Source organism: Zootoca vivipara, chromosome 10 (assembly GCF_965207765.1).
Source record: "Zootoca vivipara chromosome 10, rZooViv2.hap1.1, whole genome shotgun sequence".
NCBI lineage: Eukaryota > Metazoa > Chordata > Lepidosauria > Squamata > Lacertidae > Zootoca > Zootoca vivipara.
The window spans coordinates 59206471-59225789 of record NC_142593.1 but is presented as its reverse complement, the minus strand read 5'-3'; the positions used below and the strand labels follow the sequence as shown (position 1 = coordinate 59225789).

Genomic DNA, 19319 nt, shown 5'->3' with positions numbered 1-19319 from the left:
AGTGTATATGACTGCAAAAAATTTAAATTTGTTTAAAGATAATTATGTGAAATTATGGAATGAAGTTAAGAAGGATTTAGAAACGTGGACCAACCTGAAATTGTCTTTATTGGGCCGTATAGCAACGATTAAGATGAATGTATTGCCAAAGATGTTGTTTTTATTTCAATCATTACCAATAATTGAAAAGCTGAGTTGTTTTAAAGAATGGCAAAAGGTGCTATCAAAATTTATATGGCAAGGGAAGAAGCCAAGAATCAAATATAAGATATTGACTGATGATAAACAAAGAGGAGGCTTCTCTCTACCTGATTTTAAAATTTACTATGAAGCAGCTGCCTTTTGCTGGTTGAAAGAGTGGTTTACATTGGAAAACGCTGATATTTTGGACTTAGAAGGTTATGATAATGTTCATGGTTGGCATGCATATGTGTGGTACGATAAGGTTAAGGCCCATGGAAGTTTTAAAAGGCACATTGTTAGAAATTCATTGTTCAAGGTTTGGTCCAGATATAAAGATTTATTAGAAAGAAAAACGCCAAATTGGCTTTCGCCTTTGGAGGCCAAGGTTCGCAAAAGATTAAATATGGAGACCGGTTGGTTGAAATATAGAGATTTGTTGATTCAAGATGGAGACCAATTTAAATTAAAAACATATGAGGAGTTGAAAGGTAAATTGGATGATTGGCTCCAATACCATCAGATAAATGAAGCGTTTAAAATGGACAGAGTAATTGGCTTTCAAATTGAGAGGTCAAAGGTGGAAACAGAATTGTTAGAACCTAAGACGAAAATACTTTCGAGAATGTATAAATTGCTGCTAGAATGGCATACAAAAGATGAACAAACTAAAAATGCTATGATTTTGTGGGCAAAGGATGTGGGACATAATATTATGATAGAGGATTGGGAAAAGTTGTGGAAGGAAAATATTAGATTTACTGCGTGTAGTTTATTAAAGGAGAATATAATGAAAATGATGTATAGATGGTACCTTACACCAGAAAAGTTAGCAAAGATTTACCACAACAATGACAATAAATGTTGGAAATGTAAGAAAGAAATAGGTTCATTTTACCACATGTGGTGGACATGTCCACTGGTGAATGACTTCTGGAATAAGATTTATAATGAACTTAAGAAAGTGCTAAAAGGCACATTGGTGAAGAGACCAGAGGCATTCCTAGTGGGCATTGTAGGGAAGGAGATTCCCAAGAGAAAGGTATCCTTTTTCATGTATGCCACTGCAGCTGCGAGACTGTTGATCGCTAAATACTGGAAGCAGCAAACGTTACCAACGATTGATGAATGGCAGATGAAGATGATGGAATTTATGGAATTGGCAGAGATGACCGGACGAATCCGCAACCAGGGAGAACAAGAAGTTGAAGAAGAGTGGAAAGATTTTAAATTGTATTTAAAAAAGTACGCTAAAGTAATATTTTAAGAATAGAAATTAAGTGGTAAATAAATCTGTGGATTAGGTAAAAGAGGTTATTCTAAAATAGAAAATAAGAACTTAGTATTAAAAGTGAATACTTAGAGGTAGAATTTGCTAAATTGGAAGTGTGTTTGAGAAACACAGGGACGGGAACCCGAGGAGGTCCCAATATACACTGTGATAAAGATAAGTTATATAGTTTTCTATTTTTTTCTTTTTTTTTCTTTTCTGGTTTTTTCTGTTTTTCCTGACTTTTGTATTTTTGCTTTTTTGTATCTCCCCCATCCTTTCTAAACCTCTGTAAATCCCTTTTCCACTGTGAAAATCAATAAATATCTATTTAAAAAAAGGGGGGGGAGTGGGGGCTTCCACCGTAACCCCCAGGCCTGGTTCTGCACTCGGGAACAAAGCCCATGGAGCTCAACATAAAAAAACTAAGATCGTGGCCACTGGTCCCATCACCTCCTGGCAAATAGAAGGGGAAGAAATGGAGGCAGTGAGAGATTTTACTTTCTTGGGTTCCATGATCACTGCAGATGGTGACAGCAGTCACGAAATTAAAAGACTCCTGCTTCTTGGGAGAAAAGCAATGACCAACCTAGACAGCATCTTAAAAAGCAGAGACTTCCCAGTAGTGATGTATGGAAGTGAGAGCTGGACCATAAAGAAGGCTGATCGCCAAAGAATTGATGCTTTTGAATTATGGTGCTGGAGGAGACTCTTGAGAGTCCCATGGACTGCAAGAAGATCAAACCTATCCATTCTGAAGGAAATCAGCCTGAGTGCTCACTGGAAGGACAAATCCTGAAGCTGAGGCTCCAATACTTTGGCCACCTCATGAGAAGAGAAGACTTCCTGTAAAAGACCCTGATGTTGGGAAAGATGGAGGGTACTGGGAGAAGGGGACGGCAGAGGACGAGATGGCTGGACAGTGTTCTCGAAGCTACGAAAATGAGTTTGAGCAAACTGCGGGAGGCAGTGGAAGACAGGAGTGCCTGGCGTGCTCTGGTCCATGGGGTCATGAAGAGTCGGACACAACTAAATGACTAAACAACAACAACAACACACAGTTGTAATTCTATCAATGTTTAAGTGCTTTTTAATTGTAGATTTTCCCGCCTGTCCTCAATGTTTTTAGCTTGTCTTATTTTCATCCGTGAGCCGCCTTGAGTCCCCGTCAGGAAAATAACTTAAGAGTGCAGAGGTGAAACAAGCATATGATCCTCGGATGACGGGTGTCATAGACATTTGATGAATTTACTTTAATAAATATAATAATAATATTGCCTCGACCTGCTTGGCCGAAAAATCTCACACGGCTTTTGGATTCAGCAAAACCCAGTGGGGGCCGCAGTGAAACTGGGAGGCCACACCTGCACACACCTGGCCCGTTGTTCCAGGCCAGGTGAGCAAGAGGTCTCCTTTCCACTGACATCATTTCACCCCTGATGTTGCCATAAATAATGCTGTGACCTCATGTCTCCAGGGGTTTGGGGGCCCCTAGCAACACTGGTGAGGAGGAGTCACATTATCAGAGAGTTTTTATTTCCGTTTGCCCCCTGAAGATTACGGATCACTAAGAGGTGAAGGAGAATATCAGGTAAAATTACTCCTGCACATTCAAACTGGCTGCCTCTGGTTGCTAATCTTCGTTCTGACAGATTATTATTGAACTGCCCTGGCTTCTTCTTCTTTTTTTATGAAGGGTGGTGTATTTTATTCCCTAAAGGAATAAAATAAATTGTGGGGTTGGCCAAATAACAGATAGTGGGATTCCATAAAGTTTGGATTCAATTTGCTCCAGGAGTTGCCATCGCTTAGCCCCAGAACGTGTTTTCAGACCCAAAGAGTCTCAGTCTTAGGACAGGGGAACTCATGAACATATGCAAAGTGCCTTTCCTTTCACCACTTGAGTTGCAGCAAGCGATTCCTACCCATTGTTGCACACCAACCCAGCCACCTTCTTTTTGCTGCCACCAGGGGAGGGAGAAAATTCCTCCAGCCTGACACTCTGCGACTATGGGAGACGCAAGACCCTCTTGGGGTTTTGATGCTGTGAACCCCTTCATCGTAGGCTCAGGTTGCGTAGATGTGTAAATAAACCACAGGTCCTCAAGACACCACAGTCTCCGCTGCCCCTCTATCCCAAAAGGAAACACAAACCCTGGGTCAATGCCTGGAACCCATGGAATCTTGCACCACGGAGATTGGGTTGGCGTGCAGCAATGGGGAGGGATTGCTTGCTGTCACTCAAGTGGTGAAAGGAAGGGGGTGCCAAAGGGGCTCCAAAAGAGCAAACCAACCAGGGGGCCATGTCCTCTCTTGCAGGATGACCTCCTTACTGAAGAAGTTCCGGGGCCTGAAAAAGAAGAGCCAGGAAAGTAATGAAAAAATCCAGGAGAGCAACCAGGGCCAGCGGGATAAGCAGGAGGCCCAGCCATCAAGCCTGCAACAGAGTGTCGCCCAGGACCCTGCTGGCCAGCGAACCTCCCAACTCTTGCCCATGCTGGTGAAGCCTTTGCAATCCCCTGCAGAGGGCAGGAGGAAATCTCAGGGGGCGCCAGTTATCCTCCCAGAGTTGGTACAGCGCCAGGCCAACACTGCTCAGTCGGGCAGCAGCAGGCCAGATGCGAAGCAGCAGCGGAACTTGGCCCTGCTGAAAAAGAAGGATTCTGGGCCAGAGTTCCCAGGTGAGTAGGCAGAACCAGATGCCTTTCGGGTTCTCCTTGGCAAGGCCCGCATCATACAAAGCCGGTGTCTCTCTTGGTTTCCTTTATCTCTGGGCTCAAGTCCCACCCGCCCCAGCCCTCTTTATAAAGAGGCGTGTAACATGGAGCATGGACTTGCGGGTGGCTGCCCCTGTTCTGTTCTGCATTGCTGGGGGTTGGACTAGGTGACCCCGCAGGTCCCTTCAAACGCTACAGTTCTATGATCCCTGCTCACATGCGGCATGTACCCTTTATCTGCACTTTCCAGAAACCACCAAAGACCATTTCCCCCAGTTTCATGAAAGGCGGACGAATTCAACACAGTGCTAAAGCGCGTTCTCCAATTAGGGAGAGCGCGGGTTGCGGAGGGGTTAAAAGGCATCCCCTGGGTTGGGGGTGGTGCTGGTTGTGAGGGAGTGTGTGTGATAGGACCATCCTGGGTTGCTGGGGGGGGGGAAGCATGTAGCAATTTTTGATTGACAGGAAGTGACCCTTAAAACCTCAGCGTCCAGCGTCCTGTCTCTGTTGGTTAAGAGAATGGATAACACTGGAAAACACAGATCTGTTAGATTTAGAGGGTTACGACAACAGATTTGGTTGGCATGCCTATCTTTGGTACGAGAAGGTAAAGGTTCATAGAGGTTTTACAAGTCATGTCATAAGAAGATCATTATATGAAGTTTGGGAAAGAAATAAAATGCTGTTAGAGGCAAAGACTCCATGGTGGATATCACCTGTCGAAGTATTAACAGTTAAAAAGTTAAATATGGAGGGGAGGAGGGCCACATACGAGGAAATCCTGATGAAATCAGGTAGAGGATGGAAATTAAAACCATATGAAGAAATAAATGAGGTATTGACAGGATGGTTGCAGTACCACCAAGTGAATGAGATATTGAAAATGGACAGGAAAATAGGTTTTGAGGAGAAAAGGTCCAAATTTCAAATAGAATTGTTGGAAGGCAGAGTGAAAATGTTGTCAAAAATGTATAATTTTTTGTTAGAATGGTACACGAAAGATGAGTTGACAAAAGATGTGATGATAAAATGGGCAAAAGATTTTGGGTACAATATTGAGTATGATGCGTGGTTGAAATTGTGGAATGAAACACTGAAGTTTACGGCATGTACCGCTCTGAAAGAAAATGTGATGAAAATGATGTATAGATGGTACTTAACACCAGTTAAACTAGCTAAAATGTATAGAACGAGTAGTAAAGTTTGCTGGAAATGTAAAGATAAAGATGGTGAATTTTATCATATGTGGTGGACATGCGAAAAAGTAAAAAGATTTTGGGAAATGATTTATAATGAACTGAAAAAAAATTTTTAGGTATACTTTCCCCCAAAAAACAGAATCTTTTTTATTGGGATTGATGGGAGATGAAATAGCAAAAAGGGACCAGAGACTATTCATGTATGCTAAAACCACGGCTAGGACTTTATTAGCCCCAAAATGGAAATCACAAGAGATACCGACGATTGAGGAGTGGCAGACAAAAATGATAGACTATGCAGAGCTAGCAAAGTTGACCTGCGGGATCCGTGATCAGGGAGATATAAAGTACCAAAGAGAATGGAGTAAATTCATTGACTATATGGAGAAGAACTGTAGAAGTTTAAAGACACTTGCAGGATTAAAATAAATCCTACGAACTGGTTTATAATGTGGGTAAAAAAGGAACTTCGAGATAAGATTGAACAATAAAGCCGAATGGCGGGAGGGAGGGAAGTCACAGCTCGGCAGAGCGAATTGTGAGAGGTGGAGATAAGAGGTTTTGTATTTGTTTTGTTGTTGTGTGGTTTGTTTATTTGGAAAAATTGAATAACATTACAGTATTTGAAAAAAATAAAATAAAACCTCAGCGTCCAGCAGTTAGTTTCACTTTTGCAAAGTGCTTCGGATCTCCCTCCCTGACATTGCTTTGCCTGTCATGGGGTCGCTTGCTTTGCAAGGGCCCAGTAGGAATTTTGCCATTTGGCTGATTGGCTGTTGCCATTGGTTTTTGCCTACTGCTTAGCAAATCATCACAACATGTTAGGTTGGCGGTTAGGCATTGGTTAATAATTCTGGTTGGTGGAGGGGTTTGGCATGGAGGTGCCTACCCCTCATTAAAATGATGTTCCACATAGAAGTATTCCATTAAAGGAATCCTGGGGCTCCAGGGCTCTAGTCCATACACCCCCACAATGGATGGGGCTGGGGCCATTACAGAGCATGAGCCTTGGGGAGCATTTCTGGTCGAGGGGAGAGTGCCTGGACACAGTTACCTCCTCTCCCATGGGGTGTTTACTTGACTTCCCTATACGGCTAGGGAAGTCGGAGCTGATCTGTCCCAGGCGGGGGACAGATGGATTAACCAATGCCTATGTTCAGTTTCTGATAATTGGTTCTCATGGGAAACTTAGATTCTTGCTTCACACAATTAACTCAAGGCAGTGTCAATTTACTCTTGGCAGAAAGCCAAGGTCTGCCTGGCCTGGAAACTACTCTCTGATTGGTTAATGACCAGCACTGAACTCTGTTATCTAGGAATGCTAGCACAGTTGTTTCTTGTTGGGTGTTAGGAGTAGGAGTGCTGTGTATGGTTGGAGAGAGAGAGAGAGAGAGAGAGAGAGAGAGAGAGAGAGAGAGAGAGAGAGAGAGAGAGAGAGAGAGAGAGAGAAGGATTTATTTTGTTTTGCTTTGTATGCAGAAACTACTGGTTTTATTTTGTTTTAATAAATCCTGTAAATAGTTATTCTGCGTCTAGCCGACTAGTCATTTCCACCTCAACTAGCTTCTGCGCTGTGCAGGAAAACTCTGCTACATTTGGGCTAAAGCCACTAGAGCTATGCCTGACACTTCAAAATTCTAAGAGCCTAAGCCAACACTCACATTTAATTGTATTTAAATAAAGTTGTGGCCAAATTAATGCCAAAACCCAAACTAAAATTCTGTGTGTGGTGTGAGTTATTTAGGGGGAATGTCTGGCAACCTCATAACGCAAGCAGATTGCTACATTAGCTCATTCATTTCTGCTTTCCTGGCGGGATAACCTCCCCGCTCCTTCCCCCTGCATGCTTTGTTCTGGTGGTTCGCCTGCCTACCCCTCAGCCAATTAGGGGGTGATAGGGGGGCATATGGGGAGAAGAGAGGGTGGGGGAAGCCCAGTTGTGCTAGCAAAAGGCCAGGGTGCATGGAACGTACACACAGGCTCTGTGCCACAACATGTAGGAAGTGTCTTGTAATTCTGGATCCACAGTAGTTTACACTGAAGAGCGACAACTAAGTAGTGCTAGGAGCCGTGGGGAGCTCTTTCATTTGGAGGGCACTGATGAGGGCGGGAAATGACCCTCAGCCACCCAGAAAGACCCCTCCCCTGAACGTTTACCCCAATAGGATAGACACCAGTTGGTGCCGTTTGAAGCATGCCAAGATGACATGGTGCAGCCACCCTTTGGGGCTGCCATTGCCGGTCCGAGGAACCGAGCAGATGCGGCAGTTCTGTGGCCCCTTCCCGGTGACCTGCTTCCTGAACCTTCGTCCTGATCCGTTGGCCAAGGTTTGTGGGGATGCTGAATGAGGTCAGCGATTGAGCGCTCGTTCCGATTCGCTCGGAGGGAAATGAGACAATGTTGCATCCAGCAAATGCTAGCTCCCCCTTTCCATTCTAGTTTCCTTGTCACTTTTCCCATCCAGAAAAATGTCTGATTTGGAGTCGTTTGGGGAGGGGGAAGTCAGTTCGTTGTGAAAATGCCTTTAACCAAGCGACCTGACTCTGCCGACGAAGGAGCAACTGGAAGCCTCCTGACAAAGAACTGACCTTTCCCTCTCTCGCCTGCCTCATTTACTCACCTCTCTCTCTCTCTCTTTCTCAAGAACTCTCAGATGAGAACTTCAGACACTTGTGGACGGGTAAGAAGATGCCGAGAGGAAGAACACTCAAAGAAAGTTTGGAGATGATGGATGAGAGGGAAATTTTAGACACCATCCTCCAATACCTCCAGCCAGGTCCCCAGGTGTGTGTGATGCAGGGTGGATTTGATTTAAATCAAATCAATTTAAATCACGATTCAAATCTCTAGTCAGTAAGATTTCATTTTGGGAATAATAAATGTGCAGAGTTGTTTTTTACAGTTATATAAAAAACTACTAATTTGGTTATACTGTTAGTAATACATAGACAGATAATTATGAAATTATTGTGAGGTTTAATAAGTTAACTGTTTATATTTGGACAACTTTTCTGCTGTAGTTTATTGAAAGGAGAATTTAAACAATTTATTTAACTAAAACAATAACATTATAGCGTATGTATCCATGTTTGTCAACTGATGTGGTCAAACAATTTTTTTAAAAAAGAAACTTACACTGAGTTTTAGCACATATGAAAACCTAAAACAAATTCATTATTTCCTAATGAATAGCCTTTGGACTATAATGCAACTAAAATAGAAAACTATCTTTAGAAAGATTTTCCCTCCAAAAGCATTTTATTTTTAAAATCCAATTTAAATTTTAAAAAATCCGATTTAAATCAAGGAATCCTATTTAAATGTTTTAAAATCAATTTAAAAAAAAATTAAATCATTGATTTTTATCCCCCCTGGTCTGATGTTGTGCAGCGTGAACTCCCCAGCCTGATGACTTCTAGATGTTCTGGAGTATATACTGGCTGGGGCTGGTGGGAGCATGTAGAGGGGTTCAAGTTGTGGGGAACGGCCATGAACTATCAGGAGCCCAACTTGGAGGAAGGTCCTCTTGCAGATGCAAGAGATGACTTTCCCCTGGGGGGGGGGAGACTTGTGAGAAGGAGTGGTGACCGCCAGCCTGGGTGACTTTAAAGGAGTACCAAGCAAACTTGAGGAAGCAGATAAGGCCATCAGTGCAGGATCTGTAGACAGGAAGAGGAACCAATCAATTAAATGTATTTGGTGGGGTGACTTTGACCCCAGGAAATGTTGCGTGTTTTTTTCTTTAACTTAGTCATTGCAACTGATCATTCCCGATATCTGGGAACATTTCAGAACCTGATATTGTGCAGTAAATGTTTTTGTCACTGTATTGTGCCAAATATGGCCAATATTTCCTCTTTGCTCTCAAGAGCAGTTAATTCGCCAGGCCTGTGCATTTGGCAGAGCAGGCAAGCAAATACTTTATGCAACTGAAAATTTAATAAGGAATAATACTGGGGGTGGTATTGTTTCTGTTTGTTATTATGGTATTTTATTTTATTTTTATTGTAAATCGTCCTGTGATCTTCGGATGAAGGGCAGTACAGAAATTTAATAAAGAATAATAAAAACAATAGCCACAATGCCTAGGTTCTGTTGGTTCATGGCAGTAAACAAAGTGCTTTAAATGAATAGTGTTCCTCACAGTACAGAAGCTTTATTTCATCTTTTTTGGAGTGTTACTTAAAAAAAGAAAGAATTGACTGCAATAGATTTTACTCCAAATGAATTTTGCAAGAAGTCTATTTCTAGGCATGCACGTATTTTTAAGAGAAGACAAGTGGCAAATAAATGGCAACTGTTCTCTAGACCAAAAAAAAGAGACACTTTTCTTAATTTTATTCCCTTTTCTTTCCGACTTTAAAACCAGTACTCCAGTGTCCACAGGAAATCAACAACCTTGTCGCAGGATTCAGCTGCCTCTGGCCTTAGATCAGGTGTCTCTGTGCAGCAGAAGACATCCAAGTCTGGAAACGAAAAGGTAAGTCCTGAGTATCGTAGATGAGTATCGTAAGATGAGTATCGCAGGTGGCAGGGGAGGGGGGCGGCGGCATACAATCTGAGGAAAGAAGTTTTACTTTCTTTCTTAGCATAGGCCTTGTACATAGCAGGGAGACACTGAATGAAACATTCAGAGGAAAACTCCCTCAGAACTACCAAGCCAAGCAGAGTGCAGGCTTCCTCAGTAAGCGTCAACAAGCAAAACCTCCACCTTTCCCTCTTTTGGTTATTGGATTTCAACAGGAACACATTTAACCTGGAATGACCTCCTGTTGGAAGGGTGAATTTCCAACAAAATATTTTCTTCAAGGAGCGTGGGAGGTCATCCCACCATTCCTGCTTAGCATAAGCTAGATAGGGCTGTAAAAATCTGGTCTCCACTCCAGCTTGTTTCTGAACTACAATTCCCATCGTCCCTGACCACTGGTCTTGCTAGCTAGAGGTGATGGGAGTTGTAGTGTAAAAACAGCTGGAGGCCCAAGTTTGGGAAACCCTGATCTAATGCTAATATTTCAAGAAGCTTTGAACAAAGGTTCTTAGGGTTCTGTGGGGGGAAGCAAGACCATTCATGGGGCGTGAGGGTGCTTCTAATGTCTGGTGCAGACAGAACTCTGGTTTCTTCTGAGCTCGAGGGTCCACAGCAATTGGCTCCCCCTTTCCCCCTTTGGGAAAAGAGAGGGGGCAGAGTGTTTGGCAGTCTCCCTCATTGAGCAGGTTGACCAACTGCCTCTTCTGGCTTGGCTGTCCCCTCAGGGAATACAAGGAGGTCGTCCAAACGCAACCTGCTGCTCAGGTTTTCTCTCTCTCTCGGTATCCAACAACCGTGCCATAGGTGGGGGTGCCACAAAAGAGAACACCCTCTCTCCCAATTTCAGTCACGCAGGGTGGGTGGGGAAACCCATAAGAGGCTGCGGGTGCAGGTACTAGTTTTCTCAAAAGGCGGGAAGAACCTAGTGTTAGTGTATCCAGGACAAAAGTGTGTCGTAAGAATGAAAGACGAGCCTGCTGGGCAAGACCAGCATCCTGCACTGTCCAGCACCCTCATCTCACAGTGGCCAACCAGATGCCCATGGAAAACTTGAAAGCAGAATTCGAACACAGAGGCCTTCCCCCTTCCTGTGGTTTCCAGCAACTGGTATTCAGAAACATTCCTGCCTGCAGCAGTGGAGGCGGAACAATTAGGACATCTTGAACTTTTCAACTTTCAAATTCCTCAAATGAGGGGTGCTAAAGAGTTGTAACATGACTTGGGAATTCAGAAGATATTGTGGTTAAATTAATATAATTTAGTTCTGAGTGGTAAGTAAACTACAGTGGTACCTCTACTTACAAATAACTCTACTTACGAATTTTTCTACTTACAAATGGAGCTCCGTCCGCCATCTTGGATGTGGTTTAGATAGGATTTTTTCTACTTACGAATTTTTAGATAGGGTTGCTTCGACTTACGAATTTTTTCTCCCAATGTATTCCTATGGGATTCGACTTACAATTTTTTTCGACTTACAAATGTGTGTTCGGAACGCATTACGGTAAATTCGTAAGTAGAGGTACCAGTGTATGTGTCAAATTGCGTACAAATTATTAAAACAATTGTCTAGTACTTGCAATCTATTATTATTATTTAGCATTACCTGACATTTTCAGAAGGTAAAACTGAAATTCTTTGGTTTTCGAAAAGCAGTTTATGTAACTGGTGGTTTCTCCTCACTGTGACTCACGAAAACCTTCCCCAACCCTTAGTATGCCCTCTATAGATACTACGGACTCAAACTACGGAATTCCAGGAGCAAGGAGACAGTCCACCAATACTTGCACTTACTTCTAAAGTTGCCTCTTGAAGAGGAAACAGTCAGAGAGGTGAGTGAATTCGTGTGTTCCCATAAAGTCATAGAATCATAGAATTGGAAGGGACCCTGAGGATCATCTAAGTCCAACCCCCTGCAATGCAGGAATACGCAGATGTCCCCATACAGGGATCGAACCTGCAACCTTGGCATTATCAGCATCACACTCTAACCAACTAAGCCATCCTGTCCTAGGCAGTGCTATTTTTCTAGAAAAAAAGAGGTGCTGGAACTCACCATGAACGCCTCCCTTGCTCTCTTCTAATGGCCATGGCGCCCATCTGTGAGGTGCCGGAGCTGAGCTCCTCCAGTGTGTTGTGGCTAAAAAAGCCCAAAGGGTTACTCCTTATGAGTCTGCAGCTCTTTGACAGAGGCAGGGGGGGGAGCCCAGGTGAGGTGGACCAGAAGCAGAGTCAGAAAAGGCCTCAGTCCGTCATCTGTGGTCTCTGGCCTGCTGTTCCCTGGGGGCTCCTCCTCTGGACCAGGACACCTGTCAAGGAGCTGGGGGGGTGGGGGTGGATGAGCACAGGCCATTCACGGGGCAGGAAAAACACGAGGCATGAAATGCATTTATCTTTTATGGGTACCCCATAAGGGAAAAGGAGCAGTTTCCCCTTTATAACACGTGCATCATTCTCCCTAGGGAATTTCTGAGGCTGTCGGCGTAGCTTCATACTGCCATTTATCTCAGATGTTGATGGAACTGAGGGATTTTGGCCACGCAGTAATTGCAAGGAAGATTGAGTTGTCTGAGGTAAGGGTGTCAATTGAGGAAGGAGCATTGCAAGAGTGTCAGCCATCCCCAACCTGGTGCCCCTTCCCCATCTGTGTGTTTTTAACTGGAACTCCTATCAGCCCCAGACAGCATGGCCAATGGTTAGACACAATGGGAGTTGTAGCACAACAATATTGGAAGGGCACCGGGTTGAGAAGATCCTGGCCGATTGGGTGCTTCGCTGCTATTTACATCCACACCAAAGTATATGAAATAGCCTCTGGGTTCCTATTATCTAGAACAGGCATCCCCAAACTCAGCCCTCCAAATGTTTTTGGGACTACAATTCCCATCATCCCTGACCATTGGTCCTGTTAGCTAGGGATGGTGGGAGTTGTAGGCCAAAAACCCCTGGAGGGCCCAATTTGGGGGTGCCTGATCTAGAAGAACAGAGCTGTGTTGGAAGAGAATGAATCCTGCTCCATTTCAAAATATGCTCCTTTTCAAGGGATGTGATCCTTACCACTCCAATAAAGCAATGGGATCTGCTCATCCTCTCAGTATGGAAGGCCAGAAAACTTCCTCTGTGGGTATGACTCAGTCATCCTTCTGAAGTGGGCTCCAACAGTCCTGTCTCTGTGGCTCCAGATCCTAGATCTGATCTGATCCCTTTGCTCAGTCAGTCAGTCAAACAGATTCGTTAGAAACCATTGGTCATCCCAAAAGTACAAGCAATACAAAAGTACTCTGACTCATGCTTTTAGGTTGGTTGGCATTTCTTCAATAGTGGAAGCTAATTTGGTGGGAGGGGGGTTGTCTCCTGGTTACCATAGAAGATAGAATCACGGAGTTGTAGAGCTGAAAGGGCCCCTAGGGTCATCTAGTCCAACCCCCTGCAATGCAGGAATCTCAGCTCAAGCATCCCTGACAGATGGTCCTCCAATCTCCAACGAAGGAGAGTCGACAACCTCCTGAGGGAGAGTGTTCCACTGTCAGAAAGTTGCAGGGATTCGCTGTGGTTTTGAATGAAGAACCTCTCAGAGTTTGGAAGAGGGGGACACCTCTCCGCCTGGGGGGAGGGAGCAACACCCAAGAGAGAAGGCAGTTGGCAGGTTGGGAGAGGCAGAGAGAAAGGGGTGAGAGGTTTATTCTGCAATCAGCTTTAAAAAATGGGGTGCATCCCGGGGCAGGGCAGCTGCCAAAGTTGCTCTCGGGAAAGGGTACATCTGCCTTATGGGAGTGCCTGCTATCCCCATTCAACCATGTTTTAGAGTAGAGCCATTGAATTGAATGAACATGACTAAGTTAGGCTCATTCATTTCAACTGGTCTACTTGAAGCAAAGCCTAGTTGAGTATCTCTCTCTGTGTTCACCTCCATATATTTGTAAAGAAGGCGAATTATTCCAAAGGCATAGTAGTTGTTTGCAGATCTAACAGTTCCATACCCTGAGGGGGCCTTGGGGTCATGTGCCCCTGGCTCTCCACTTCTCCTCCAACCCATCTGGAAGGAGAGCAGAACCTTTTCCTTCCATTATCAGTTAACTTCCATCAAGTGTTACTTCAAACGCCCCAAACGATGGTTAATATTCACTATGATTTGTTCAAAGGAGCCAAGAGAATGATACCCGGGAGTGTCTTGCCCCTGGGGTTTTTCTGTGAGTTAGGAAATGACAAAGGAAATTTTCCAACCCTCCCTGTGGAGAAGAACCACTTGGTTCATTTTAATTTTAAAAAAGCACCTTCCTTGGAAAAGAGCACCAGTGGTCAGTCTACACTACACTACACTGTCCTTCACTTTCTCACTGGTTGAGTGACCGAACCCAAAGAGAACTCCTTCATGGTTCCTCGTCATCCTGGGGGGAAAGTCACCAGTGGGGAGTCACAGGGTTCTGTCCCGGGCCTGTTGCTGTTCAACATTTTTTAAATAAATGACTTGGATGAAGGAATTGAGGGGATGCTCAACAAATTTGCAGATGACACCATACTGGGAAGGGTACCCAATGCCGGAGAAGACAGAATCGGGTTTCAAGATAACCTTAACAGATTGGATTACTGGACCCAAACTCACAAAATGAAATTCAAGAAGGTCAAATGTCAGGTTCCATATTTAGACAGGAAGAACCCGATGCACAAATATAGGGTGGGGGAGCCCTGGCTTGCCAGCAGTTTGAGTTTCCTGGAGGAAAAAAATATATATGAATTTTGTAAGTCTGCACAACAACTTACTGACTACTAATATTTTCCCAGCTGCTAAGAGGTCCTAACTAAGTGGTGACTTGCCTCCTATTGCAATTAAGATTCCCAAACTCACTTTCCCCATCCTTTCCCTCCAGAAAACAGGGGAGACGAATGCCAGTATCACCGTCATGCTTTGCTATGGCCAGATGGTTCTTGGGGCACGGCCAGAAGACCTGCTGCGCTTCATTGAGTTCATTGTGGCCGAGCTCCTCTTCCAATTCCAGAACACCAGGAAGGTATGGCTCTCATTTTCCCATGGACTCCTGTGGTTTGTTCTCTCAGGTATACCATACTTTTCCGTGTATAAGACAATGGGTTTTTTATTATTATTACAAAATGATGTTTATGAATGGAGGTCATCTTATACATGGATAGTGCATAGGGGGACGTGGGATTGGTTGCCGCTGCGAACTGGAGATGGTCAGCGGCTATTGTGCGTGTTATTGGTGGCTGTGGAAAGGGCTGGTGTTGATTGGCTGTTGCTGCAGCAATTGGGCATGTGATTGGCGGTTTCTGCCGGCGAGGGGACATACGATAGGTGGGTTTTGCGATGTGTGGGAGTGTCAGCAAAGGTCCGGTGGGTGAGCGATTTGGAATCTCCCTTTAAAAAGCTGAACAACTCTGGGCAATCCCCTCCCCCCAAAAAGCTCAGTAACTCTGGGCAATCCTCCCCCCGTTTTCTTAATTTGGAGTCTCCCAAAATGGGGGGTGTCTTATACACGGAAAAATATGGTATATCCTGCCTTTCTCCTGCCATACGACTCCAGGAGCTGTGCAACCGTTTCCCAAGTGGTCACCATCCTGGCACTGAGCAGACCTCCTGAGCTCCGTCAAGGTCCTTGCGCCACATGCCTTCAGACTGTGCCCCAGGGCATAGTCTCTGTCTTCACCCACCGAAGGGTTGTAGACTGGGGTGTATACTGACTCCACACCTAGGACCAAATTGGGTATTACAGTGGTACCTTGCTTCTCAAACTTAACCCGTTATGGAAGTCCGTTCCAAAACCAAAGCGTTCCAAAACCAAAGAGCGCTTTCCCATAGAAAGTAATGAAAAATGGATTAATCCGTTCCAGACTTTTAAAAACAACCCCTAAAACTGCAATTTAACATGAATTTTATTATCTAACAAGACAATTTCTGGGTTAGGCTAAGGGTTAATTTTAGGATTGGGTTAGTGTTAGGGTAAGGATTAGAATTAGGGTTTGGGTTAGTGTGGCTTTACATTTCCTTGTGATTTTGATTCAGTCTCAATTTTATAAAATCCCTTCTCCTTTTAGGACGAAGCTCTGAAAAAGAGCCTCATGAAGACAGCCATTCTAACCACCAAGGCACTTGTGCAGACGAATAGTGAATTGGTCATCTTCCCGCACAAAGCGGATCTCACCATCTGCATTATTGTGAGTAAAAAAGAAAAAGAAAAAGAGGGGAATCTCCTGGGGTTTTTCCCCAGAGCGTTTTTAAAAAAATATATAGCTGTGTAGGTCTGGCTCTGGTAAAATATCAGGGTTGCAGGTTCTGAGCATCTGGCCCCAAACAGTTTCTGGGTGGTCACATTCTGCTCCAGCTAAAGTTTCCAAACCCTCTTGAAAGGCAGCCCTACATTGAGGCAACCTCAGCAGGATGTCACCAGCGCCTAAGTAAAAGAGGCTAGGTTCTCCCAGGAGGAGAGGGCTTTCGATGGCTACCAGCCATGTTTGCTATGTTCTTCCTCCACAGAGGAAGGAAGCAATGTTTCTGAATGTCAGTTGCTGGAAGCCACAGGCGGGGAGAGGGCTCTTGTGCTCATGGTCTGCTCCCTGGTTTCTCACAGATGTCTGGTTGGCCGCTGTGAGAACAGGATGCTGGACTAGATGGGCCATTGGCCTGGTCCAGGAGGCTGGTCTTACAGTATGTTCTTATGAGGAAAGATGGATCTGATTCCCAGATCCAGGAAGCCCACTCTTCTCCCCTAGGAGGACCCACTTGTCAATTGCAAAGAAGGTGTCAAGTGGGCTGGGCTGGAGAGAGAGCACAATTGAGGGCTTGGTGTGGTGGTGGTAGGGATGGAGCCTCCAGTTCTCTGACATGCTGTGTGCTTCCCCACAACAGGAAATTATTGAAGATGAGCCGCAAGGGTCTTTCTCTATTTCGGTCCTGCACCACGCCATCATCACCATCAGCTGCATGACGTAAGTACGGGGAGGTCCTTCTCAGTCTCCCTACAGCTTGTCACTGCCCCACCTATTCCTGGCACCTCCCTTGCCATACCCTGAAATTGTACCCCTTGGCCAGACACAGTGCCTATTTCCTCACCAGGTTGATGGACTGCTGGCTGGGTGCTGATCATTTCCTCTCCCCTTCTTTCTCTTTCCTCTTCAGTGCCTTGAGACCACCTATGGACTCCCAGCTTCGCTCAGAGCTAGTGAAGAAAAGCATAAAGAAGGTGTTTTCACTGCCCTCCTTGAAGCTGACAAAGCTCAAAGCTGGGAGTCCCATGCAAGGAACAAAGACCCAGGTAACTGGACCTTCTACCTCTAGGGATATGAATGGAGGAAAAGGGGCTTTGCAAGGTTAAAATTTTGAGGGCAAATAGTCTGAGCTGAGCTGTGCAAGCTATAAATAATGCTGCCAGAGACATTTGACCCACCACAATGATGGAATAACCAGAGACTTTGGGTGTATATTTTTTATTTTAATCATGTTTCAATATTTATTGCATTTAACCTTTGGCTAGAATGCATCCACGAGTGATTCCTGCATGCTGCATTTTGTGATTCTCATGCCTCCCTCCTACGCTGCATTTAATTTTGTTTGTTTGTTTGTTTATATGCTGTCCACCTGGCTGGGTTACTCCAGCCACTCTGGGTGGCTTCCAACAAATTAAAACACAGTAAGACATCCAATATTTAAAACTTCCCTATGCAGGGCTGCCTTCAGATGTCTTCAGAAGGAATTATAATTATGTATCTCTCTGACATCTGATAGGAGGGTGTTCCACAGGGTGGGCCCCACCACCGAGAAGGCCCTCTGCCTGCTTCCCTGTAACCTCCCTTCTTGCAGTGAGGCAGCTGCCACAAGGCCTTCTCAATAAACAACAACAACAACAGCCCCCACTGAAGATTTGCTTGCCATGGCAATGGAGGTTAAAGTACGATAGTTAGGGCCAAATGGTTTGGGACACCCCAAGGAAGTTGAGCCTAGTGTGGAGTCCTGTATCTTTATATCCCATGACCTGTAACCTTTCTTGATGTATGTCAAAGAACGATTGATATCTATGACTCTTTGTACGCTGTGTTTGAACCCCTGCATAAGCATTGTTGCGAATTTGCTGAGCAGCTGGTGGCTAAGGCTGCCCTATTGCAATAGCCCTAATATACTGGGTCCCTAACTGGATCTGCTGAAGCTTGCTGTGATTCTCTTGATTCTGTGTGCCACTTAAAAGGTGTTCCCTCACCTCGGCAATGGACAAATGGTATAGAAATAAAGTCTCACCACAACAGCCCCCCACCCTGGTGGCTCTTTCCCTCTTTTCTCATTCTGGCTAAAGGCTGCAAAAAGACTTTTCTTTCTTTGAAAAGAAATAGAGTTGGAGAATGTGTGCTTCTCCAGATGGGCTGCCATTGGCCCCAGTCAGGAGTGGCTGGAGTCCAAGGACCAGGCATAGGGAACCCGAGGTGCTCCAGAAGCAGAAGCATAGAATCGTGACAGGTGGACGTCCAACCTCTGCTTAAAAACCTCCAAGGAAGGAGGGTGCTGTTGAGCTCACGTCTTGCTTGTGGGTTTCCCACTGGGTCATTGGTTGGCCACTGTGAAAAGGGGAGGCTGGATGAGAAGGCTCCAGAGCACATGGGATTTCCACGGGGGTCTTTTAATTCCTTTTGCTTCTCTCCTTTCAGGACTTTTATCAGCAGACGGTCAACGCTTGCCTGAATATGCTCACCAGCTTGCTGTCGGAGGCCCCCTCTCTGGAGGCGCTGCAGGATATATTAGTGGTAAGGGAGCCACCAAGACGTCAGAGCAGGGGGAAGCAGCAGCTCCCATGCCGGGGGACAGACCCTGTTGAAATTATTGCATGGGGGGCACCTGTGGCCAACTCACTGGTTGTGGATGCTGATGGTGAACTGGGCCTCTGTTCTGCTAGGAATGCTTGCGCAAGGCACACAGAATCATAGAATCATAGAGTTGGAAGAGACCACAAGGGCCATCCAGTCCAACCCCCTGCCAAGCAGGAAACACCATCAAAGCATTCTTGACATATGCCTGTCAAGCCTCTGCTTAAAGACCTCCAAAGAAGGTCACATCCATTTCCTTTCAAAGATATGTCCTCTGCTGATAGCATTAGGGGAAGGGCCGTGGCTCAGGGGCAGAGCATCTGTTTTGCATGCTCAAGGTCCCAGGTTCAATCCTCAGCATCTCCAGGTGGGGCTGGGAGAAGACTCTCTGTCTAAAACCCCAGAGGGCCAACTGGCAATCATCATTTCCTGTGGCCAACACCAAGGTTGGTGGATCAATGGCTGGGCTTGGTCGAAGGATGCTTCCTGCATTCCAAGACTATGGCTGTGGTGAGGAGTATGTTGTAGTGTTGTAATTATCACACACGCAAACACACAAATGACAGATCGCAGGGCGGTTCACAACATGAAAATACAAAATGAGAACAAAAAATACACA

General features: G+C 45.0%; 1 protein-coding gene across 1 annotated transcript in view; it reads left to right on the top strand.

The window, feature by feature from the left end:
* The first annotated feature begins 3770 nt into the window (after nt 1-3770).
* The window catches only part of LOC148684485 (uncharacterized), a 17470-nt gene continuing 1921 nt past the window's right edge, over nt 3771-19319 (top strand). The window contains exons 1-6 of the mRNA XM_088653157.1: nt 3771-4131; nt 8012-8151; nt 11611-11727; nt 16758-16837; nt 17028-17163; nt 18545-18640. Of these exons, the coding sequence (XP_088509283.1) occupies nt 3771-4131; nt 8012-8151; nt 11611-11727; nt 16758-16837; nt 17028-17163; nt 18545-18640 (930 nt within the window). The remainder of the gene's footprint in view (nt 4132-8011; nt 8152-11610; nt 11728-16757; nt 16838-17027; nt 17164-18544; nt 18641-19319) is intronic.